General features: G+C 48.0%; 1 gene segment (V, D, J or C); it reads right to left on the bottom strand.

Annotated features, from left to right (window-relative positions):
- Positions 1–2,005: 2,005 nt before the first annotated feature.
- On the bottom strand, positions 2,006–2,441 carry LOC134495891 (Ig heavy chain V region 3-like; the record flags this gene model as incomplete). The annotated part of the segment is given in 2 exon segments: positions 2,006–2,313; positions 2,396–2,441. Coding segments are annotated over 2 exon segments (354 nt in total), but the record flags the coding sequence as incomplete, so codon positions are not given.
- Positions 2,442–26,502: the final 24,061 nt, after the last annotated feature.

The raw sequence follows: 26,502 nt of genomic DNA, 5'->3' as shown, positions 1-26,502 counted from the left end.
GAAATAAAGTCTGGTTACTTGAAGAACTGTCTGTCTCCCAGAGTGTCTGCCTGGGTGATCTGATCTGGCAGGGCTACCGTGCTCAGGGTTCCTTCGATGAAACACTGCCATTGATTGGGATCCCAGCAGTGCACTTAATGATCATCACAGCTGCCCTCTGGAACTCGGTTTCCCCTGAGATTCAAATGGCCCCCATCCTACTGGTGTTTGAAAGGTCCCTGAAGAACTGGCTTTTCACCCAGGTCCTTGGCAAGTGTGATTGAAGCCCTTGTTCTTCTTTTTCTTTGTTCCTATCTAGGAAGAAGGCTCAGAACTGTCACCTCCTCTGAAGACACCCTTTCTACTTGCTCCATATTCAGAGGGATTATTCAGACCCACAGTGCCCCCTAGTGTAAAACCATGGAAGATGAGGCAGAGGGCTTAATTCCCCAAGGAGATATCTGTATTCTAAGAGGGGAAGGGAGGTGGGAAGAAGTTACTGAGTTCTAGAAGAGCAAAAGAGGTCCAGTAAGGGAGATGGGGATAGAATCAGGGCTCTCAATAATTAGGGCTGTGAAGGTCATTCTTGTGTTGGAGGTGGGGAGGCACTTTTCCTAGAATTCCTAGAACACGACTTTCCTCGGAATTGACTTGAGAACCCCTGATCTACATTCCTTTGCTATTATAAGTATTATAACACAACCTCATTTAGGCTACCCTTGGCCTGATGTTTTTAATGCCTTATTTTTGAAGCCAATTAGTGGACAGCCAGGACCACTGAATTGGAGCAGAGCTTACACAGCCGAGGAGCTGTGCACAGAAAAATAAGATTATCATAGATAGCTTTAATAAGCATGTCAGAGGAACACAGGTCATTGATCTTAAACACTCAGCCCTCCCAACCATAAAGAATTACATGCTTAGACAGAGAAGGTTCAAAGTAAAGTAAAGGAATATCTTACTCATTTCATTCAAGCTCCAGTTACATTTCCATTCAGAAAGGGTGAAATCTTTGTTCTTTTTTGTCTTCCCCAACTTAATTCACCATTAGCCCTATTGCTGCTAAGACCTGCATGTAGAAAGGGGAATTCCAGGCCTATCACATGGCACCCAGAGAGAAGGACCAGCACACAGCCGTGCGCATAACTCCCAGTCTTAAAGAAGGATGAACAGAGAAAAGGGGAATTGGGAGTGGAACAATCAGCTTCCTCAGAAACATGAAGAGTTGCATCATGGAATGGACTCAATTTACATGTTAATGCACATGCTAATGAGGCATGCTGGATTTGCTGGTATCTCCAACAATTTTCTGGCTTTGGCCCCCTTCCTCGGTGTCACACCACACCAAACTAGTTGTGGTCTTGGAGCATCCTAATTTTATTACCTGGCTACATTGCTACTGCTAACAGGGGAATATGATTTCTAAACATATTTAAATTTTCAAATACCTTTATATGTGTTTGTGCATATGTCTGTTTGTGAGTGTGTGGGTAAATATATACAATGTGTGTGTGTTTCCACATATATGTGTATATATATACAGAGAGAGAGAGATTGAGAGACAGGGAGATACACAGACACAGAAACAAATGTAAAGAAAGAGCGACAGGGGTGGATCTAGGTCTCAAGAGAGAATAAATGAAGGTTGAACTGCAAAATCAATAAAAGAATTAAGAATTCCAATTAATGAATCCAATTTTGTATATCTAGAGATTTTTTGAGAGCAGAACTAGTGAGCAATTTGCCTTTGACATCTTTCAGGAGTTTTTCTTTTCTTTTCTTTTCTTTTAACTATTCTTTGTTTTTGGCTGATATTTTCCGCTTTCCTCCCATCCAAATGGAAAACATCTCCCACAATGCCCAGGCCAAGATCTCTTCTTAGTTTCTCTTCGCACTCAGGCAGCTTTCTCAGCTCCCTCTCAAGTCTCCTGGGAAAATCCAGCCTTCTGGGGCAGAGCTGACTTGCAGAGCGGCTCTGAGGAAGGGAAGGTTTTTGCCAGGCTTCAGACTCACTTCCTCCCACTGTGTCTCTCGCACAGTAATAGACTGCCGAGTCCTCTGGCTTCAGGCTGTTCATTTGCAGATAGAGTTGGCTTTTGGAGTTGTCGCTCGAGATGGTGAAGCGTCCCTTGACTTTGTCCGAGTAGTAAGTGTTAGATGAGCCTGTAATTGTGCTGGCAACCCATTCCAGCCCTTTCCCATGGGCCTGTCTCACCCAGCTCATCCAATAGCCCCCGAAGTTGAACCCAGAGGCTTGGCAGGTGAGGCGGAGGGACTCTCCAGGCCTTCTCACGTCCCCTCCGGACTCCACCAACTGGGCCTCTGACAGGACACCTAAAATAAAAGTTGTTTTAATGAGCTCTTCTTTATGCAAGAAGTAAAATGGAAAGAACCTGAATAGGAGGGAAACAATTACCTCTGAGGACTGCTAGTAAGGAAACCAATTTCAGCCACAGGATCATTTTTCCTCCCGTTAAAGAATAGAGGGGACTTGACAGGAAAGGATTCAGGAAAGGGCACAAACTTTGTGTCGGTGGGTGTAGCCTGAAAAGAGACACCCTGGGGGTCCTTTAAAGGGAAAATTGTGGCCCGATTTACATATTCTTCAGCATAAAAGTGCCCCTCGGGGCTTTGTGGTATAGATTTAGTTCAACACACCTTCCACACATGGGACTTAGATGAAAGGGCAGCTTTACACTGGAATAATTAAAGCTTCTGACAGATGCTCCTCTTTTCAAGTAAGGGTTTTAAGGTGACAGAAAGAAATCAGGCATTGAAATTTCCTTAAATAGCGACGTTAGAGCCCGGACATGGCAAGGATGTCACATCGCAGTTCAGGATGGTTGCTCCACAGTTGTTCCCTTGACCACGTTCTTTGGAAGACACCGAAAATAAGTGAATGCAGAAAAAGCCATAAGGCCCAATTTGTAATACACATTTGAATTTTACATAAACATCCAAGTCTCAAAGGTGAAATGTAACTCATTAGAACCATTAGAATGTTTCTTCTTAGTTTGGTTTTTAACTCAGCAGCCGTACTGATTACAAATACTGGGGGTTTTTTGGGTTGCCATTTTTATGTTCTTCTTATGTGTTATTAGCTGCCCAGAGTTAATTCATACTAAGACTCATAAAACTCCCTTTCCTACACTTATTCCATGGACTGAAAAACACAAATAAATGACATTGCATTTTCCAAACCATTCAGTTTGTTCTATATTAAGCGAAGCACATCGGTTCTCAACTCAGATGTGGCTTCATGGTGAGGAATGTAGTCTCTTGGGATATTAAACTTTCTTGAGGTCTTTTCAGTGAACTCTTAGGAAAATAAGAGTAAATGTAATGATGCCTCTAAAGTGAGACAAGGCCTGTAGACCCTTCCTTTGTTCCTCTCCCCCACTCCCACCCCACACATAGAGAAAGCCATTCAGTGTGACAACACTGCCCCCTGGTGTACAATGTGAGGAGGGGAGACAACTACTTAATTTTCCCAGGAGATTCTTGCCTTCAAAAATAGGAATTATGGCGAAGAGGAAATAAAGGATCTCCAGGAGATCTAAGCAGGTTTAGGGAGAAATCCAAAGCTGATCTTCCACTATATGGTAGGAAATTGCTTTTGATGGGTTACTTATTGCGAGATTGTATTTTCTGGAGGTGGGGGGGGTCTTCTCTTTTCTCTTAAATCTCATAAATTTATAGAATGAAATAGTTAGGAAAAACCTTCTAGGTCATCTCATAGAAACCGTCCTTCTTAGGTGGCCATCCAGGTCCTGTCTGCAGACCTGCCACCAAAAGAGACTCCTCTACCCACACTGAGCCAAGGCTGCCCTGTCCCTCCCTCATCCAAGGTTCCCTCTAGGCACACAGGACGGCAGCATTGATCATCTGTCAAACTCTGGTCTGTCTGTGTTTTGTGTTTTTCTTGAGAGCAGAATAATTCTTAAGGTCCCTGCTGTTGAGAAATTCTATATAGCTGAGAAGGATGAAACAGTGAGGGAAGCAGGGATTTCATCCTTAATCTGTATGGAGCAGAGAGTTTTGCTTCATAGAGAGGATCACAAATCATGGCTTTCTAGATAATGTAGTTAGAATTAACCCTCCATAAAAGTTCTTCTTGGAAAATTCCTTTTCCATGGCTTTCATTTTACATATTTGCTTGGATGGGCCCCTTTTAATTCAGGCAGATGTTGTGAGCCTCTTTCATATTTCACCAAGAGGTTGCTGCTATGTGGGCAAGAGAGAAGTCATGGAGAGGCTGAGCAATTTAGCCTGCTGGAGAAAAATGAGCGAAGGACCAGCACTCTTTTCACCTCAAACGTTTATTATAATTTCTATTTTATCCTCATGGAAGCTGCTGGAGAGGTAGGCAAATTCAAAGGGACAACCACAGTTATTATTTCAGTGATTGTCAGATACGGTATTGTGTGCAAGGGCTCCCAATACCAGGTACCATTACTAGTCTGTTCTAATTGTAGAGGCAGAGGTTCCCTTCGCCTTCAATTCAAGAAGAGAATATCTTGTCAGGCTTCCGATTTCCTCCAGAGGCTTCTCAGGGGAGCTGGAGGGTGTCTCTAGGCCTTGTCTCATTCTCTCCGGACTCCACCCATTGGACCTCGGACTGAACTCCTAAAAAAAATAAAGTTGTTTCAATAAACTCTTCTGTAAAACTCTCCTGTATTACAGAATTAAAAAGGAAAGAAACTCTGTATAGAGGGAAGAATTACCTCTGAGGACTGCCAAAAAGGACACCAAGTTTAGCTGCAGAATCATTTCACCTCCCTCGATTGAATGGAGGGAAATTGACAGGAAGGGATTCAGGAGAGTGAACAAACTTTGTGTTGCTGGGTGTAGCCTGGAATGGAAACCAGGGGGCTCCTTTAAAGAGGAAATGAGGCCTTGATTACATACCCCTTCTGAGAAAAACCCCCTCAGGGCATCCACATAAAGATTTCTTTGCACACACCTTTCACACATGATTTTGAATTGATGGAAATATCTCAGAGCAATCAAGCCAGACTTGTTATTGTTATTGTTATTATCAGTACATACAGAAAAGGACAGGTTTTCATGTGAGAAAGGAAAGCAAGATCTCATAAAACCACAGTCTTTCAAGGAAGCATTTAAAGGTAAGAGAAAGTTCAATTAAAGCAGAAGCTGTCACTGAATATACAGTCCGCAGGATAAAAGAGGCACTCAGTGCATTGACCTTCCACTTTTCCTTGAAGGTGTATTTCACACAAGAGAGGGGAGAGGAGAGGAGAGGAGAGGAGAGGAGAGGAGAATTGTCCCTTAATTTACAAATGTCTTTGGATAAAATAATTACTCTTTCTGTTAACTTTAGATATTTCTCTGAAACTATTTTGAGATCATGAGGAAGTCCTTTTAAGAGTCAGACAGTAGAGGAAATAAAGCAAGTAAATGTTTTTGTGCTATTTCAAATGTTGAAAGTACAATCGACAAACACCCACCAAGAATTATTTAACAGTTAGATAAGAGACAGGATGTCATGAGTGCCGTTGAGCTGAAGACATCAGCGCAATGGCACACATGACAATAGCAAGGAAACAGGGGAAGGGGCTCAAGATAAGTAGCCATAAACTCACAAAGTCTGAAGGACAAGAAACAATGGCTAAACAGATCGCGAGGCACACCCAAGCTGTTAGCGCTAACGCAACGGAGATCGCCCAGCTGACAGCAATCACCGGAGGAATAGAGAAACCGATGATGGGCGATCCCGGAACGCCAGCGGGGCCTCGCAACCCCTCACCTACCGGCAGGACAACATGTTGGACAAAGGGGGGTGACGTAACCGCGAGTGAGGGGGCGCTGACCGGCGCGGGGTATTTAAACCCCGCACCGGCGCGCTCCTGTCACTCTCAGCTTTTTTCCTATACTGTACCTACACCGTGAATAAATCAGAGCCTGTTCCACAGAACCAGTGTCTGAGCATTATTCAGAGGTAGGCAGCGCATGACAGAAAGCTGAGAGTCATAAACTCAGCCTCGCCGAGCCCCACCGGACGACAACGAGCCGCGGGAGGAGTAGACGGCGAGAAGACCAGGAAGATGAGGCCGGCGCGACGCGGACAAAGAGGGCGAGCCGCACGGCAAGAAGCAGAGGAGGACCGACCGAGGCCAGAGGCACCGCGGACTCCCGGAGCCATGGACGCCCACCCGACCCAACCCGAGCCTCAGCTCCAACCCCAAGGGGAGATGGCGACGGAGGCAACCCAACCACGGGAAGGAGCAACATACCTTCCGAAACCAGCGGAGAACCCCGCGCCCCACATCGCACCCCAGCAATGGGCGTGGAGCGACAGCCCAACGGCGGTAAGCACGGAGGAGGACAATGGAGACACCCAGCAGACGGCGGAGGAAGCGGACCAACGGCCGAGAGAGACTGAACCCCACCGGCAACCCACCCCCGCCGACACACTGACAGAACCGGCCCCAGCGGCGGCGCGGATCGTGGACGAGGAAGCACGAGCTGGTCTCGCGGCCATGCAGACCCAACTGGAGGAACTCCGGACCATGCTTCAGTCGCTCATGCCCCCCGCGCCGCCCAACGGCATCCCCGCACAGGTCCGCACCCCGAGTGAAGCGCCGAACCCCCACGGGCCAAATGAAGGTCAACAGACGGCCCAGGCGGACGACACCACAGGCCGGGAAGCGAGAGGAAGGGCCGCACAAAACGCCCGGGCCCCAAAGGACTTCCCCATCTTCTTTGATGGGAACCCCGCGAAACTGTCGTTCTTTATCACGAACGCCAGGGAGTGCATGGGGAGGCACGGACACTCCTACGACTCCGAAGCGGACAAATTCGCTGCCGTGGCGATCAAATTGCAAGACCGGGCGGCGGACTGGTACGTCCAACTGTACGAGTCCAGCTCCCCCGCCCTCGCCAACTTCCCCGCCTTCATCAAGGAGATGAGAAGCTACTTCGAAGACCCACTAGCCAAAGTGAGGGCGAAGAGCGCACTCCAAAGACTTAAACAGGGCAAACGCACTGTCCCAGACTACGCCCTCGAGTTCAAAGCCCTCGCGGGGAAGGTCAGCGACTGGTCCGTGACCATCCTGCTGGAAATGTTCAAAAGGGGGCTCAACCGCGACGTACTGCAATGGGCCCTCTACCGCGACAACCCAGAAACTCTACACGGGTGGATCAACCTCGCGGGGAAAGCCGAACACGCGCACCGCACCTTCCTCATGACAACTACGGAAGACGCGAACTACGGCTGCAAAAAGGTACCCGCACCACACGTGGGGACGGCCGGCCCCACATACCCAAAGAAGAAATTTAATCGGGAGCCCTGCGGGAGGTGTGGAAAACTTGGGCACAAGACGGCGGATTGCTTCGCCAACCGACTGCCGACCAGTGCGCCTAAACCCACCCCGAAAGCTAGCCCCAAACCACCTAACCTGGTGCCACCCCCTCACCGCCGAATGACCGTAGCCACAGCGACACCAGAGGAAGGCTGGGACGCCTACTGGGGGGAAGAGGACAACGTAGACCCAGACCAGCCGGCGGGAAAAGCTCCCCGCCTGCCCTGAAACGCGTTGCGAGGCAGGCGGTGGGACAGCAGCGCGGACCACCTCGACGGAACGGCGAAAGCTCCGTGATAATGGCGGCAATTAAACTCTCTGCTGGCAACGGAGCCACCACGGCCGCGGCACTAGTGGACTCGGGGTGCTCAAAAAACCTCATCCACCCTGACTTAGTCGCCAAACTCGACCTCCGCTGCTTCCCCCTCCCCACGCCGCTAGCATTCCACCAGCTAGACGGCTCTACAGCGGGAGGGAAACCAGCTACGATGCAAACTGAGCCGGTCACCCTGCAAATGGGCACTCACACCGAACGCACATCATTCGTCGTCACCCACATCGGACGGCCCATTGCAGTCCTGGGAATGCCATGGCTCGCGACAAACAACCTGCGCATCAACTGGGAGACCCGCACCTTCACATTTGGCGACGGCAAGTATCGGGCACCAGTTCCAGCAGGCAGAACCAACCCCACTGTGGGACGAGCAGAGGCGACTACACAGGACAACGCCGCTACCACAGCAGACCTACCGGAACAATACGCCGACTTCTCCGAGGTCTTCGGAGAGGCAGAAGCTGACCAACTACCCCCCCACCGCAAGACGGATTGCCGGATCGACCTGCTGCCCGACGTCCCCTTACCTAGACCGAAGATCTACTCGATGACCCCGAAGGAGATGGCAACCCTCCGGGAGTTCATCGATAAAAACCTAGAGAGGGGATTCATAGAGCCAGCATGCTCACCGGTCGGAGCCCCCGTCTTATTCCGGGAGAAGAAAGACGGCACCCTACGGCTCTGCACCGACTACCGGGGCCTAAACGCGGCTTCCCTGTCCAACAAATACCCCTTACCCCTGGTGAAAGACATGCTCGCCCACCTGTCCACGGGCAAAGTCTTTTCCAAATTGGACCTTCGCGAGGCGTACTACCGCATCCGAATCAGGGAGGGGGACGAATGGAAGACTGCGTTCAACTGCCCCCTAGGCGTCTTCCAGTACAAAGTGCTGCCGTTTGGACTCGCGGGGGCCCCCGGGGTGTTTATGCAGCTCATCAATGAGGTACTGCATGAACACCTGTTCAAAGGGGTCCTTGTCTACATAGACGACGTCCTTATCTACACGAAAACGCACAAAGAACATGTGACCCTAGTCAGGCAAGTCCTCGACAAGCTCAGAAGGGCACAGCTCTATGCCAAACCTACAAAGTGCAAATTTCATAAAGTGCGCCTAGACTACCTGGGATACCGAATCTCCGGAGACGGCATAGAAATGGACCCCGCAAAAGTTGAGGCAGTGCTGAACTGGGAACGCCCCCGCAACAGATGCCAACTCCAGAGCTTCCTCGGCTTCGCGAATTTTTACAGGTCATTCGCCTGGGGGTTCGCAGAGATAGCCCTCCCCCTAACGGACCTCCTCAAAACCAAAGGGGTGGGGGACACCCGATGCGCCAAGAACCCGGGCACAGTATTGAATTGGACTCCCGCATGCCAGACCGCATTCCACAAGCTGAAAGCGCTGTTCACCACGGAGCCAATCCTCGCGCACCCGGACCCAGAACGGCCATTCGTGGTCCAAGCCGACGCCTCAGACTTCTCCCTGGGGGCCATCCTACTCCAAAAGGTCCCCACGGGACTCCTGAAACCATGCGCCTACCTGTCGAGGAAATTTTCCGAGACAGAAAGGCGATGGCACGTCTGGGAGAAAGAAGCCTTCGCGGTAAAATCGGCGCTAGAAACATGGCGACACCTACTCGAGGGAGCCACCCAACCATTCGAGGTCTGGACCGACCACCGGAACCTCGAGGCCCTCCGAACGCCCAGACGCCTTAGCCCAAAACAGGTCCGATGGGCCCAATTCTTCAGCCGCTTTAAATTCCAGCTGAAGTTCATGCCCGGCAAAAAGAACTTCATGGCCAACGCCCTCTCCCGACTGCCCCAGGACGAAGAACCCGCCCCAGACACCATTGGGACGGTCCTATCCGCCTCGCAACTGGGGATGGCCGTGACCACCCGAAGCGGCGCTCGGAGGCAGCTCGACTCTACGGCGCAGCCGACGGCGGGACAACCTGCGACCAGATGAAGCCCACCGCAACTACCAGGGGGAATACGCACGGACCTCGCCGCCGCCCTCAAAACCGACCCCTGGTTCCTGGCAAACCCCGACAAGGTAATGATGGCACAGGACCTGGCATGGGGGGAAGGCAGAATCTATGTCCCGGACTCGCAACGCCAAGCGATCTTGCATAGGTCACACGACGCCAAGCAAGTGGGACACTTTGGGTTCCTCAAGACCCTACACCTAACAAGGCGTCAATTCTGGTGGCCCGCGCTCAGACGAGACGTGAAAGCATACGTAGCGTCCTGCCCAACATGTGCTAGGGCCAAACGGGCACCAGGCAAACCCGCGGGGCTATTACAACAGGTGGCAGAACCCTCCCACCCATGGGAGGAAATCTCTATGGATTTTATAGTGGACCTCCCACCCAGCCAGAAGAAAACGGCCATTTGGGTGGTGAAGGATTACTTCTCGAAACAGGCCCACTTCATCCCCTGCACGTCGGTCCCGTCCGCACAACAACTAGCCAAACTCTTCCTCATCCACGTGTACAGGTTACACGGATGTCCCGCACGTGTGGTGACCGACAGGGGCACACAGTTCACCTCTAAATTCTGGCGGGCCTTCCTAAAGCTGACGGGGACCCAACAGGCCCTATCCACTGCCTGGCACCACCAGACGGACGGAGCCACAGAGGTCCTTAATGCCACCCTAGAGCAATTCATACGCTCATACACCAACTATCATCAAGACGACTGGGCTGAACTGCTCCCGTTTGCCGAAGTCGCATACAACAACACCGTCCACACGAGCACAGGGAAAACTCCGTTCGAGGTAGTCTCGGGGCGCGACTTCGTCCCCATACCGGAGCTACCACAACCCCCGGAACCCCAGGTGGACGCTAGCGACTGGGGACGGAAGATTGCGGAATCGTGGCCAATAATCACGGCAGCGCTGAAGGATGCACAGGCGGCCTACAAAGAGCAGGCCGACAAGCACCGGTGCCAACAACCAACATTCCAGGCGGGGGATATGGTCTACCTATCCACCAAATTTCTAAAGTCACCCCAACCCTCGAAAAAACTGGGGCCTAAGTACATCGGGCCGTTCCGAGTCATGCAAACAGTGAACCCGGTGGCAATACGCTTGGACCTGCCACACAACCTACGGAGATTCCACCCGGTGTTCCACACCAGCCTCCTGAAACCGGCAACCACCTCTCGATGGCACCCAAGCACGCCACAGCCCTCACCGGTGATGATCGACGGGCAACATCACTTTGACATAAGGGACATACTCGACTCTCGCAGGCAACGGGGAACTTTACACTATTTGGTCAGGTGGAAACACTTCCCCCACTGAGAATGGGTGGCGGCGCACAACGTTAACGCGCCTGACCTGACCCGGGCTTTTCACCGGGCATACCCCGACAAGCCAAAACCAAGGCTAGCAAGCCGTCACCTGGGGACAAAGGGGGGTGACGTAACCGCGAGTGAGGGGGCGCTGACCGGCGCGGGGTATTTAAACCCCGCACCGGCGTGCTCCTGTCACTCTCAGCTTTTTTCCTATACTGTACCTACACCGTGAATAAATCAGAGCCTGTTCCACAGAACCAGTGTCTGAGCATTATTCAGAGGTAGGCAGTGCATGACACAGGAGGGGATGGCGTAGATTATTTTAAAAAAACTCTGTGTGTTTGTGTGCTGTGTATGTTGTGTCCATGTGTTTGAGTGGTTTTTCGTTAACTGTGGTCTGTTGATGAAACCCGTGTTTATGTGATGCAGACCAAGCAATCCAGACTCTTACGCATGCCAGATTGGTTGAATGTCCACAGATCACAAAGTCAAAAATCGATTTATAACCAACATGCTCCCAAATGGCTGAGAAACATAATCACTTTCCCTTCTCCAAATTGCATTGGAAGAGATATGTGAAAACTGAGGGACTATCTTCTATCCTCTCTTAATTACCTTTTTCCCCCCTTTGGTTAAAGAGGTAGTCTATCCATTCACAGAATATAGATTTCTCTGAAATAAGTTTGCGAGTTTGGGCAAGCCCTTCTATGGATCAAGACAGACACCTTTAATTATCCGTACATGGGACAAAGGGCAGGGGTCCATTGCCTGTTCCAGAAAGGAAACAAAAAGGCTAGCACATCTGAGTTAGGAAGTTTGCTACACTATTCAGCCAAAATATCAATTTCTTCTGTATTTAAGAAATCACCTCTGTTTTAAACTCAGACATGGCTTCATGTCTGAGGATTTAGTCTCTTGAGAAGTTAAATATCCTCCGATTCTCTGAGGGAACCCTTGAAGCCAGTATCAGACGATATAATCAACCTCAGCAATAAGATGATATTTGTGCCCACTTGTCTTATTTCCCTGCGCAAGCCATCTCTCATGGCCACCGGGACTAAGTGTGCAAGTGCTACTCCCTTGTGGAAGTGATGAGGAAGAGAGGGAGTCATCAAACTCCACAGGAAGATTCTTGTGTTCCAGGAGGGGAAGTGAATCTCAAAAAGAATGAATGATCTCTAGGGGATTGAGAAGGTCTAGTAAGAAATCCAAAGCTGTTCTTCTCCTTCCTGATAGGAAATCCCTTTTGAAAAGTTACTCTTTGACCAGTTGTCTATTCTTTGGTTGGGGGAATTCTTAGTTTTTCTCCTAAACTCAGGACAAGTCAGTGGTGCCATGGCCACTTCATGACTTGATTACTGCAACAGTAGTTTGGGGCTGCCCTTGAACCTTACCCAGAAGCTTCAGATGGTCCAGAATTCAGCAGCACAGGCAGTGATAGGCTTGCATCTCTATGGCCATATACTGTCTCTGCTTTGCAAGGTGCACTGGTTGCCCGTTGGATTCTGACAGCGATTCAAGGTCCCGTTCACTATCTATAAAGACCTACGTGAAATAAAGTCTGGTTACTTGAAGAACTGTCTGTCTCCCAGAGTGTCTGCCTGGGTGATCTGATCTGGCAGGGCTACCGTGCTCAGGGTTGCTTCGATGAAACAATGCCCTTGATTGGGATCCCAGAAGTGCACTTCTTGATCACCACAGCTGCCCTCTGGAACTCGGTTTCCCCTGAGATTCGAATGGCCCCCATCCCACTGGTGTTTGAAAGGTCCCTGAAGAACTGGCTTTTCACCCAGGTCCTTGGCAACAGTGATTGAAGCCCTTGTTCTTCTTTTTCTTTGTTCCCATCTAGGAACAAGGGTCAGAACTGTCATCTCCTCTGGCTACACCCTTTCTGCTTGCTCCATATTCAGAGGGATTATTCAGACCCACAGTGCCCCCTAGTGTAAAACCATTGAAGATGAGGCAGAGAGCTTAATGACTTTCCCTGGAATTGACTTGAGAACCCCTGATCTACATGCCTTTGCTTTTATAAGTATTAGAACATGACCTCATTTAAGCTACCCTTGGCCTGACGTTTTTATGCCTTATTTTTGAAGCCAATTAGTGGAGAGCTAGGACCACTGAATTGGAGCAGAGCTTACACATGGGAGGAGCTGTGCACAGAAAAATAATTTTATCTATGATAGTTTTAATGAGCACGGCAGAGGAACACAGGTTATTGATCTTACACACTCAGCCCTCCCAACCATAAAGAATTACATGCTTAGAGTAGGTTCAAATAAAGTAAAGCAATATCTTACTCATTTTATTCAAGGTCCAGTTACATTTCCATTCAGAAAGGATGAAATCTTTGTTCTTCATTTGTCTTTCCTAAATTAATTCACCCTTAGCCCTATAGCTGTAAGACTTGCCTGTAGAAAGGGGAATTCCAGGCCTACCACGTGGCACCCAGAGAGATGGAGCAGCACAAAGCCATGTGCATAGCTCCCAGTCTTGAAGAAGGATGAAGAGAGGAAAGAGGAAGTGGGAGTGCAACAATCAGCTTCCTCCGAAACATGAAGAGTTGCATCTTGAGATGAACTCAAATTACATGCTAATGCACATGCTAGTGAGGCATGCTGGATTGGCCAGTACCTCCAACAATTTTCTGGCTTTGGCCCCTTTCCTCGGTGTCACACCCCACCAAACTATTTGGGGTCTTAGAGCATCCTAATTTTATTACCTGGCTACATTGCTACGGCTAGCAGGGGAATATGATTTTAAACATATTTAAACTTTCAAATACCTATATATATGTTTGTGCATATGTCTTTGTGTGTGAGTGTGTGGGTATGTGTATACAATTGTGTGTGTGTGTGTGTGTTTATGTATGTGTGTGTGTGTGTGTATATATATATATATAAATAAATAGAAAGAGAGAGAGAAAGAGAGAGAGAGAGAGATTGGGAGGGAGACAGAGAAATATATGCATAGAGACGGAAACAGCTGTAAAGAAAGAGCCAAGGGTGGATCTGGGTCTCAAGAGACATTAAATTAAGGTTGAACTACAAAACTACCAATCACTGCAACCCATTCCAGGCCTTTTCCAGGGGCCTGTCTCACCCAGTTCATGCCATAGCTGCTGAAGGTGAACCCGGAGGCTTGGCAGGAGAGACGGAGGGACTCTCCAGACCTTCTCACATCCCCTTCAGACTCCACCAACTGGGCCTCTGACAGGACACCTAAAAAGAAAAAGGTATTTCATTGAGCTCTCCTGCATACAAGAAGTAAGATGGAAAGATCCTGACAAGCAAAGAAAGAATTACCTCTGAGAAGAAGCAGATCAAGCCAATATGGTGTTCCTTCTTTATTAGATCGCTTGCAACCTTCCCTGCTGGCTTCCCCATTGACTTTCTGGGGAACCAAGCAGAGAAGATTGCAGATGGCGATCACGTGATCACAGCCCCCTAGCAATGATATGTAAATGTGACCTGGTTGCCAAGAGCCAAAAATGTGGTCACATGATCATGAGGGGGGGGGCGTTCCTGCAACGTTTCACAATGGCCAGAAGTGCTTTACTGGCCATAAAGCACCCTTTCCAAGGCCGACATTGCTTTGAACGGTCATTAAGCAATCAGTCGTTAAGTGAGGACTTCCTGTATATTAATGTGGAAGGAAGGAGAAAAGAGCAACATGTAGAAAATAATTAAACTGGGGAGGGGTGGCGATATTGAGAACCAAAGGGGACTGAACTGCAAAATATCTCAAGGAACAATTGTCGGTAAGGAATCCATATTGCTACCTAAGCTTAAATTTTAACTTCTTAAAAATGGCCCAGTTTATTCCACTGCCCTGAGATTTCCTTCATCTCCCCTTCCGAAGTTCGAACCACGGTTGGAAGGAAATCTCACCCGCTACATTCAGAGCTGGGAATAAAAAATGCTCAGGCCATTGTGTGAACTGGTTGAAAGTTTATTTTCCAAGCTGCTTGGAGGTGGAAACACTTAGGAATTTCCTTCCAGCCCTTTTTATGGACAAGCTTTGCGGTTCTTATGTGAAAATATTTCTGCCCTCTAGCAATGTCCATGCAAACGGACTTAGCCAGTGGATGGAAAGGGGGTGCTCTCTAGGAATTCTGGGAAGGAGCAATTCCCCAGCGTTCAGAGGGGGGGTGCTCTGTGGTGGGGCCCCTGCTGGGTCGGAGTTCCCTTTGCTTAGGGCAGTTTGGCTTCCGCCTGAGCTGGGATCTCTTTCTGTTTGGCGCTGCTAGATCGGAAGGTGAAATTTCTGGAGAAGGAATCTTTTCTGGAGATCTCTTCGGCCTAGGAAGAATGTTGACTTGAATGGGACCTTTTCTTTGAAAGATCTCTGGCAAAGTCTGAAAGGGATCTTTTGTCAAAACAGCTGGGTGCTTCCTGTTCCATTTTCACCTTAATCCTTGCTTGAGGAGGGAAATCTGTACGGCGGGAATCGCAGTATTTGGGGAAGAAAGTAAGGAGGAAGACAGAGATCTTGACTCCTTCTTACACCGCATTACCCACCGCGTCTTCCAAGATCAGCTGTGGGCTCTCACTTCATTCTGTGGAGATTTATTTGCTTCTTCACATTCTAATTACACAGACTCAACCTCCTGTGACTGAATCAACTTGCAGAGCTGCTCTGAGCAATGGGAGGTTTTTGCCAGGCTTCAGACTCAGTTCCTCTCACTGTGTCTCCTGCACAGTAATAGACTGTCGAGTCCTCTGGCTTCAGGCTGTTCATTTGCGGATACAGCTGGCTGCAGGAATCATCCCTGGAGATGGTGAACTGCCCCTTGACTTTATCCAAATAATAAATTGGAGATGAGGATCTCCCAATCACTGCAACCAATTCCAGGCCTTTTCCAGGGGCCTGTCTCACCCAGTCCATGCCAGAGCTGCTGAAGTCGAATCCAGAGGCTTAACAGGAGAGACGGAGGGACTCTCCAGGCCTCCTCACGTCCCCTCCGGACTCCACCAACTGGTCCTCTGACTGGACACCTACAAAGAAAGGTGTTTTGGTGAAATCTCCTGTATACAAGAATTAAGCTGGAAAGGACCTGAATATGATTGAAACCATGACCTCTGCGGACTGCCAGGAAGGACATCAAGTTGAGCCACAGGATCATTTTTGCTCACTCTAATGATTGGATGGGAATTGACAGGTGAGGATTCAGGAAACTGCACAAACACATGGAAAGAACCTGAATAGGGAGGAAACAATTACCTCTGAGGATTGCTAGTAAGGAAACCAAGTTCAGCCACTGGATCATTTTTATTCCCTTGAATGACTGAAGGAGAATTGACAGGAGAGGATTCAGGAAAGGGCGCAGCCTTTGGGTTGGTGGGTATAGCCTGAAAAGGGAATGCATGGGGCTCCTTTAAAGGGGAAATTGTGACTCAATTTACATATTTCTTCTGATAAAAGAACCCCTCGGAGCACTGATCTCATAGCTTTCCTTGCACACATCTGACACTGGTGATTTTCATCATAACTTTCCAATTCTACAAAAAGTGAAGGCAAGGTTTTTTCTTTTTGTTGTTGTTTTTTACTGTGAGTACATAGGAGAAAGGCAGGTTTACATTACAGTAATTAAAAGACAGAGATGCAAAACCTCAGCTCAGGAAATTCTTTCCACCTTCTTTCCCTTAACCAGGCCCTCCTGAAGAAACCCCAAAGAACTGAATTCAGAACAAGCCAGGAGGAACAATTTATAAGTCAGAGTTTAATGAGAGAAATCACAGGGAGAAACAGAATAGATGGAGCCCGTGGGTTGGTCTTTGCCTATTTGAATGTTTTTTAAGTTGGTAGTTGTATGAATTTAATATATTGCTTTGATTGAGCCAGTATTTTGTATTAATAATAATACCAATACCAATAATAATAATAATAGCAGTAGCAGTAGCATTAGTAATACCAATGCCATATACCCATAAAAATGCCAGCAAATACACTCTCTCTCTGGACTGGGAAATACTAATAAGTCTCTTTCTATTCCCCAAAGGGCTCCGTTGCTCTCTATTTAGCAGAGCGCATCTGTTGTCAACTCTGACATGGCTTCACAGTGAGGATTGGAGCCTCCTGAGATGTGAAATTTTCTTGAGACCTTCTCGGTGAACTAATATGGAAATAACAGAACAAACAAGGATGCCTCCAAAATGAGACAATATCTAATGACACTACTTTTATTTCCCTACCCCACCCCACCACCCCACACACAGGCAATGCGATTCAGGGTGACACCACTGGCCCCTGCTGCAGAAGGTGAGGAAGAGGGGCATCTGCCTAATTCTCCAAGGAGATTCTGACATTCCAGGAGGGGAAGTGTGGCTGAGAAGAAATGATGGTTCTCCAGGAGGTCTAAGCAGGTCTAGGGATATATCTGAATATGCACTTTTGTTCTGGGATCGGGACAAGGTCAAGGCCAAAAACGGTATGGAATGGCACCTGGCCAGTGCTTTGATTAACAGCATTGTTGTAGGCAATAGTGCAAATGGTAGGAGGTCGACCCAATCATCTTGCTGATAATTGACAAAAGCACACAGATATTGTTCAAGGGTAGAATTGACCACCTCCGTATTTCCGTCAGTGTCCGGATGCGACGCAGTTGAAAATGCTTGGTTAGTGCCCAGTAATTTCATAAATTCCCGCCAAAACTTGGACATGGATTGTGTACCTCTGTCCGTCACCAAGCGGGCGGGGCATCCGTGAATGTTGTACACGTGAACAATGAAGAGGCGGGCCAGCTGTTGTGCCGATGGGATGGAGGTACATGGGATGAAATGGGCTTGTTTAGAGAAAAAAATCTTTCACCACCCAAATGACAGTTTTCCTCTGGCTAGGAGGTAAATTGACAATGAAGTCCATAGAGATCTCCTCCCAGGGGTGGGAAGGATGAGCCACTGGTTGTAACAAGCCCTGGGGCTTTCCCACTTTTTGTTTAGAAGCAGCACATACTGGGCAGGAATCGACATATTCTTTGATGTCGCGCCATAGCGTTGGCCACCAGAATTGGCGTCTAACCAGATGAAGGGTCTTACCGAACCCAAAATGCCCAGCCCTTCTGTCGTCATGGGATCGTGACAGAATGGTTTTGCGCAACGTCTCAGGTACATTGACACGATCATGCTTCCATGCAAAATCTTGTTTAAAAGTAACCTCATTGAGGTTTGCTTGCAACCAAGTGTCAGTTTTCAGCTCGGAAAGAAACTGTTGTTGCAAGTCTGAGGGAACAGGCAAGTGAGGTGAAACTGAAGCGTCGGTGCGCTGCGCTCGGGTTTGGCTGTGAGTCACAGCTGCCAGACTCATTTGGGGCTCTGTCCAGAGAGTTCCCACTAGATCTGGCACCGTACTGGCATCCTGAGGCTGGCGCGAAAGTGCATCAGCAAGGAAGTTGGTTTTTCCGGGTATAAATTTCAGTTTAAAGTCAAAACAACTAAAGAATTCAGCCCACCTAATTTGTTTTGGGCTCAGTTTGCGAGAGGCAGTCAGTGCCTCCAGGTTTTTATGATCAGTCCAAACTTCGAACTGGTGGGTAGCCCCCTCCAATAAGTGACGCCAGCTTTCCAAAGCAGCTTTAACAGCAAAAGCCTCTTTCTCCCAAACGTGCCATCTCCTTTCCATCTCTGAAAATTTACGGAAGAGGTAAGCACATGGCTTTAACTGTCCGAGGTTGTCCCTTTGCATTAACAGAGCTCCAACTGAGAAATCAGAAGCGTCTACCTGTACCACAAATGGTTTGTCAGGATCAGGATGCCGCAGAATGGGTTCGGAAGTAAACAGCTGTTTAAGGGTCTGAAAAGCCCTCTGGCATGCGGGTGTCCATTTTAGGAGTGCTCCTGGATTTTTCACCCTCCATGTATCCCCCAAACCTTTAGTTTTGAGCAACTCAGTGAGGGTTAGCGCAATTTCCGCAAACCCCTGGATGAAAGGCCAATAAAAATTCGCAAATCCAAGGAGACTTTGGAGCTGCTTATGCATGCGTGGCAGCTCCCATGCCAAAATGGCTTCAATTTTAGCGGGATCCATTTCAATTCCCTTATTGGAAATCCTATAGCCCAGATAATCAATTTGTGACTTATGAAATGCACATTTTGACAGTTTAGCATACAATTCTGCCTTTCTCAGTTTGCTCAGAACTTGTCTGACTAGATATATATGTTCCTCCGTTGTTTCAGTATATATTAAAACATCATCTAAATACACCAATACCCCTTTAAATAGGTGGTCATGCAAGACCTCATTGATAAGTTGCATAAAAACCCCTGGCGCCCCCGCCAATCCAAATGGCAGCACTTTATATTGAAAAGCACCCAAAGGACAATTAAACGCAGTTTTCCATTCATCCCCCTCCCGTATGCGAATACGGAAATATGCCTCCCTCAAGTCCAGCTTAGAGAATATTTTCCCCTTTGCCAGATGTGTTAGCATGTCCTTTATCAGGGGCAAAGGATATTTATTTAATATCAATACTGCATTGAGCCCACGGAAATCTGTACACAGTCTCAAAGTGCCATCCTTCTTTGGTCGAAACAGTACAGGTGCGCCTACTGGAGAGCTGGCCGGTTCAATGAAACCCCTAGCTAGATTTTTGTCAATGAACTCTTGTAGTGTTGCCAGCTCCTTCTGGGTCATAGAATAAATTTTTGGACTAGGCAATTTCACATTAGGAACAAATTCTATGGCACAGTCAGTTTTGCGATGAGGCAGCAGCCGATCCGCCTCTTTTTCACCAAACACATCTGCAAAGTCCTGGTATTGCTCCGGCAGCCCTTCCAGCGGCTCGAGGACTTGCAGAGAAGTGGTTGCTGCCCGTCCCACCTCGTTGTCATCTAGTTGGTCTTTCGCAGGGGCTTTATAAAATCCATCTGTGAACATCACCGTTCGATGCACCCAGTTTATGGAGGGATTTTGCCGTACAAACCAGGGCATCCCCAAGATGACCAAAGGTCCCCCTACCAGTGCCACAATAAACGGTAATTTTTCCCAATGGCTGCCCATTTGTAAGGCAACCATACCGGTAGAGTGGGTAACTGGTTTCCCCCCTGCCATGGTCCCGTCCAACTGGGTAAAGATCATCGGCCACTTTAAAGGGAACGTGGGTAACCCCAACGCAGTAATCATGTCAGGGTTCATCAAGGACCGTGAACACCCCGAATCAAACATGGCCCACAGTTCTATGGTTCGTGTGCTGGACCCCAACTTCACTCTAACGGTCAGGGTAGGGAAATCCCCACTCACCAAAACATGGTTGCGCCCATCTTCTTCTTCTTCCACCTGCCCCACGGCGCCCTTCAAAGCAGGTGGTTGGCGTTTCCTGCCGGCTCCTCGGTCTCCTGTCCCCTCTCTTCTCCAAAAAAGGGGATGCCTTCAGGTTCCTCGTCGGCCAGGGTGGCTTTCATCTTCCTTGGTAGGGATAGCGATTTCCCAGCCGGTTTAGCTGGGCGATCCTCAGCTCGTCTTTTTGGGCACGGCGCCGCCCGGTGCCCTTCCTTCCCACAGCGCAGACATTGCCCCTTAGCAAAGCGACGCTCTCTCTCCTCTTCCCACACACGCTGGCTGGGTCGTCCTGAAGAGATCAGAGTGCAGGCGCTTTTGATGGTTTTGCTTTGCTTCACTGCCTTACGATGTGCGAAGGTTTCCAGGGCATTTTCAGCGCTGCCAGCTAGTTGAATCCACCCATACAAAGTCTTTGGGTCATCACGCCCCAGAGCCCACCGAAGGACCTCAGTTTCCAGCCCATCTTTAAACATTTCTACTAGGGTGGACTGGGACGAATCCTCAACTTTTCCGGCCAGTGCTTTGAATTCTAATGCGTAGTCTGCCACTGAAAGCGACCCTTGGGCCAGATTCTTCAGAGCCTGTTTCGCCCTTTCTTGTGCCAGAGGGTCCTCAAAGTGTTGTTTTAGCACCCACAGGAACTCCTCGATGTCTTCCAGCTCTGGGGCCTCTGCTTGACACAGCTGGACGTACCAATCCGCCACCCTCCCCTTCAGCCTATTTGCAATGGCATTGATTTTCCCCCTCTCGGAGCGGAAGCTCTGCTCCCAATCCTCCATGTCGCTATTAGCATTAGTAATGAAGAAAGACAGTTTCGTAGGATCACCGTCAAACTTCACAGGAAAGGGGGGGGTCTTACTGCCTCCAGACATTCGGCTTTTCCAGTCACATCTAGGTTCCTCCTCTGTCAGGGCCAGCCTCGCTTCGCAATAAGACACAGACTCACTTAATGGGTATTAAGGATTTCTGGTTTATTGGAATGATAGCTGACAGAACGAAAAACGGGAACGGGGTAGGTAGTGTGCGGGTGCCCCTTTTATACCCTCCTGTATTGCCCCGGGCTTCCCCACCCCTCAATGCCCCGATCCCCCTTGATGGGACCCTTGATGGCTGCCTGGGCGTTTTCCCCGGTGTCTTCTTTTGTCTCCCTGCGACGGTTGTGTCCTCCGGGGCACCATGTGCATCTTATCTTCATTCCTCTGACGCCTTTCTTTTCAGCTGCTTATGGGTCCATGAGTGTGAGTTCCTTTGGGTGCTTGTGTTAATCCCTGGTTTGATTATCTTCTTCCCCTTTTCCTTAATGATCATGATCCACGTTGTGAGGCTCTTTGTGCCTTGCAACGAGGTCATGACATCCTCCCTGTCGCTGACTATCGGAACCGAGTCCGACCTCTTCTCCGTGGAGATGGGGGTGGTGACTCCGGGTTAGCGCTCTGCTCCCTAGCGCCCTTTCGTCTTCCCTCAGCCGACCCCGACTTCCCACGGCTTTCATTTAGCATCACCGCCGAAGACTCCAACTTCTCCTCTAAAGCCTTCATTCACACGGGGGTGACCGATTCTTTGGCCGCACCAGTTACCACTACCACTAGGTGACAACGGAGGTCCTGGTTTCCGGACCTCTTGGGCCTCCCCTACAGCGGAGTCCTCGTCCTCGTCCCCCATTCTATATTCGGCCCCTGACGTGCCCGTCATTTCTGATGTTACCAACTGCTCACCGGGTTGTAGCCCCAGCTGTTCCCGGCGGGCTGCAATCTCCACGCGGGCGCTCCGGGCCACCCGCACCATCGTGGTGTCCGGCTCCTTTTCAATCCACTTGGCTTCTCGTAGTACAGACATTGCTAGCGCTCCCCGTCACAGGTAACCTGGCTAGGGGCTAGCGGGGTAAATTTCTTTGATGATTCTCAGCTTTATGTAATGATTGCCTTCTCCCAACGAAGTCAGTCTCACCAGTGTTTAGTGAATAAAACTGATTTATTGAAAGGATAGTATGCAAATACGAAGAAAGCTGAGAATAAGCAAAAGCGCACCAAATACAAACTAAAACCCCTCGCCTCCAAGCCGATCCCGCCCCCCTCCCAACATCGAAACCACCCCCTCCCAGCATTGGCAAACGTCACACATCTGCCTGGGAAAGTAACCTTGAATACATGTCATAACCCAAACACACATTCCTTCAGAGTAACAGAAAGATAACAGCCTGGCAGGACTGGAATTCTCCACCCCGCAGGAGATAGACACGGATCAGGAACATGACATGAGAAACGTTACGTTGTATGCAAACCATTGGAACGATGAACATGACATTTTGTTACCGGATAGAAAATTCCTTTTGAAGTCTTACTCTATGACTGATTGCATTTTCTGTACAGGGAGGATACATATTTTTTTTTCCCTGGTGTCACATCAAATCATGGAGTAAATGAATTGCGAAGCACCATCTAGCTAATCCATTGCAAACCATCCCTATCAGGTGGTCAGCCAGATCCTCTCTGTAGAACACCAACCATGAGACATTATTTGAAGCAGATTGAGGCAACTCTGCCCTCTTCACCCCTCCTCCTCATTTTACTCTAGGTAAACAGACCTGCAAAGATGCAACATTTGACACAATCGGCTCTTTACTAGTTCTGTGTTCTTTTTGATAGGATAATTCATTCTAAGTGTTGCTTCTGCATCTCCTGTCATTAACCGTTATTGGATCACGCTGGTTATCATTCAGATGAGACATGGAGTAAAACATTATTTTATCTTTTCCTCCATTCCTTTATTTCTCCAAAGTCTCTTCCCATTTCCGTAAATGAAACTCCCATTCATTCTCTCAGGCAAGAAAAAAAGGAGTATTGCTCACAGAGGCAAAACCAACCAAAGTCACTGGAGACTTGCAATGGCCCTATAGTGGGCCTTCTAAGGGAAGTGTGGCAATGTATCTGGTCAGAAAACCACAGATGTTCCATCCTCTGGTGAAGCCATGCATCTAACCTCCAACAGTCCACCACTTGTCAACATGGAAACAAAGAGCACATCCCAGTGCTCCTCCCCCCTTTGAAAATACTGTGTGTCATCATTCCTCCTTTCCTTAGCAAGGATTAAACCTGGTTTGACCCCCTTGAGGCCAAAGGAACCCCCCAGCGAGTCAGAGCCTTGGAATTTCCCTCTCCGCAGGCAACACCCCTCACCTTTCCTTCACCCCTCTTCCTTCTATGAACTGGAACATGATGATCGTTGCTTGAAATAAAGGGTGATCTTCCTCCTTATCGTTGCTTTCCATCCGTTGCATCTATGACAGTAAGTTATTTTTTTGTCCTTGATTTCTTTTCAGAATTATCAATCGGTCAAAAGAAGACCAAGATTGTTTCATCCAGTGACGCGTCTTTCATCCATCCTGGGTTTCCTCAAAGAAAAAGGATTGGCAGTCGGCTCTTCTCCTCTCCTCTCCTCTCCTCTCCTCTCCTCTCCTCTCCTCTCCTCTCCTCTCCTCTCCTCTCCTCGCCTCTCCTTTCTGATGTTTGTGGCATATTGCAGGGGAATATTGTTTTACATTGACTTCTTTATCATCTCCCTTTAACTTCAGTGGCTAAGTACAGTTTTCACTAGCATGAGACATAGCATAAAATATTACCCTTTCTTATTTTCTTATCTTTGCACCTAGGAATACAACGTCTTTCACTGCTTCTACATTTTCTCCCTCTATTTGCCAGTTATCAATCAAGCTGGTTGCCATACTCTTGGTTTTTTTGAGGTTTAGTTGCAAACCAGCTTTTGCACTTTCTTCTATCACCTTCATCATAAGGCTCCTCAGTTCCTCTTCGCTTTCAGCCATCAATGAGGTATCATCTGCATATCTGAGATTGTTAATGTTTCTTCCAGCAATTTTAACTCCAGCCTTGGATTCCTCAAGCCCAGCTTGTCGCATTATGTGTTCTGCATACAAGTTGAATAGGTAGGGTGAGAGTATACAGCCCTGCCGTACTCCTTTCCCAATCTTAAACCAGTCTGTTGTTCCGTGGTCTGTTCTTACTGTCGCTACTTGGTCGTTATACAGATTCTTCAGGAGGCATACAAGATGACTTGGTATCCCCATACCACTAAGAACTTGCCACAATTTGTTATGGTCCACACAGTCAAAGGCTTTAGAATAGTCAATAAAACAGAAATAGATGTTTTTTCTGAAACTCCATGGCTTTTTCCATTATCCAGCGGATATTGGCAATTTGGTCTCTAGTTCCTCTGCCTTTTCTAAACCCAGCTTGTACATCTGGCAATTCTCGCTCCATGAACTGCTGAAGTCTACCTTGCAGGATCTTGAGCATTACCTTACTGGCATGTGAAATGAGTGCCACTGTTCGATAGTTTGAACATTCTTTAGTGTTTCCCTTTTTTGGTATGGGGATATAAGTTGATTTTTTCCAGTCTGATGGCCATTCTTGTGTTTTCGAAATTCGCTGGCATATAGCATGCATTACCTTGACAGCATCGTCTTGCAAGATTTTGAACAGTTCAGCTGGGATGCCATTGTCTCCTGCTGCCTTGTTATTAGCAATGCTTCTTAAGGCCCACTCAACCTCACTCTTCAGGATGTCTGTCTCTAGCTCACTGACCACACCGTCAAAGCTATCCCCGATATTGTTCTCTTTCCTATATAGGTCTTCTGTATATTCTTGCCATCTCTTCTTGATCTCTTCTTCTTCTGTTAGCTCCTTGCCATCTTTGTTTTTGATCATACCCATTTTTGCCTGGAATTTGCCTCCAATGTTTCTAATTTTCTGGAAGGGGTCTCTTGTCCTTCCTATTCTATTGTCTTCTTCCACTTCCACACAATTTCTTGTTTAAAAATAATTCCTTATCTCTTCTGGCTAACCTCTGGAATTTTGCATTTAATTGGGCATATCTCCCCCTATCACTGTTGCCTTTTGCTTTCCTTCTTTCTTGGGCTACTTCTAGTGTTTCAGCAGACAGCCATTTTGCCTTCCTGGTTTTCTCTTTCTTTGGGATGTGTTTTGTTGCCGCTTCCCTAACAATGCTGCGAACCTCTGTCCATAGTTCTTCAAGGACCCTATCAACCAAGTCCAGTCCCTTAAACCTATTCTTCACCTCCACTGCATAATCCTTAGGAATATTAGTGAGCTCATATCTAGCTGATCTGTTGTTGTTTATTCGTTTAGTCGCTTCCGACTCTTCGTGACTTCATGGACCAGCCCACGCCAGAGCTTCCTGTCGGTCGTCAACACCCCCAGCTCCGCCAGGGATGAATCCGTCACCTCTAGAATATCATCCATCCATCTTGCCCTTGGTCGGCCCCTCTTCCTTTTGCCCTCCACTCTCCCTAGCATCAGCATCTTCTCCAGGGTGTCCTGTCTTCTCATTATGTGGCCAAAGTATTTCAGTTTTGCCTTTAATATCATTCCCTCAAGTGAGCAGTCTGGCTTTATATCCTGGAGGATGGACTGGTTTGATCTTCTTGCAGTCCAAGGAACTCTCAGAATTTTCCTCCAACACCACAGTTCAAAAGCATCGATCTTCCTTCGCTCAGCCTTCCTTATGGTCCAGCTCTCGCAGCCATATGTTACTACAGGGAACACCATTGCTTTAACTATGCGGGCCTTTGTTGTCAGTGTGATGTCTCTGCTCTTAACTATTTTATCGAGATTTGTCATTGCTCTTCTCCCAAGGATTAAGCGTCTTCTGATTTCCTGACTGCAGTCAGGATCTGCAGCAATCTTTGCACCTAGGAATACAAAGTCTTTCACTGCTTCTACATTTTCTCCCTCTATTTGCCAGTTATCAAACAAGCTGGTTGCCATAATCTTGGTTTTTTTGAGGTTTAGCTGCAAACCAGGTTTTGCACTTTATTCTTTCACCTTCATCATAAGGCTCCTCAGTTCCTCTTCACTTTCAGCCATCAAAGTGGTATCATCTGCATATCTGAGATTGTTAATGTTTCTTCCAGAGATTTTAACTCCAGCCTTGGATTCCTCAAGGCCAGCTTGTCGCATGATGTGTTCTGCATACAAGTTGAATAGGTAGGGTGAGAGTATACAGCCCTGCCGTACTCCTTTCCCAATCTTAAACCAGTCTGTTGTTCCGTGGTCTGTTCTTACTGTTGCTACTTGGTCGTTATACAGATTCTTCAGGAGGCATACAAGATGACTTGGTATCCCCATACCACTAAGAACTTGCCACAATTTGTTATGGTCCACACAGTCAAAGGCTTTAGAATAGTCAATAAAACAGAAATAGATGTTTTTCTGAAACTCCCTGGCTTTTTCCATTATCCAGTGGATATTGGCAATTTGGTCT

This window comes from Candoia aspera, chromosome 4 (assembly GCF_035149785.1).
Source record: "Candoia aspera isolate rCanAsp1 chromosome 4, rCanAsp1.hap2, whole genome shotgun sequence".
NCBI classification, from domain to species: Eukaryota; Metazoa; Chordata; class Lepidosauria; order Squamata; family Boidae; genus Candoia; species Candoia aspera.
This window is presented reverse-complemented; position numbering and strand designations above follow the sequence as displayed.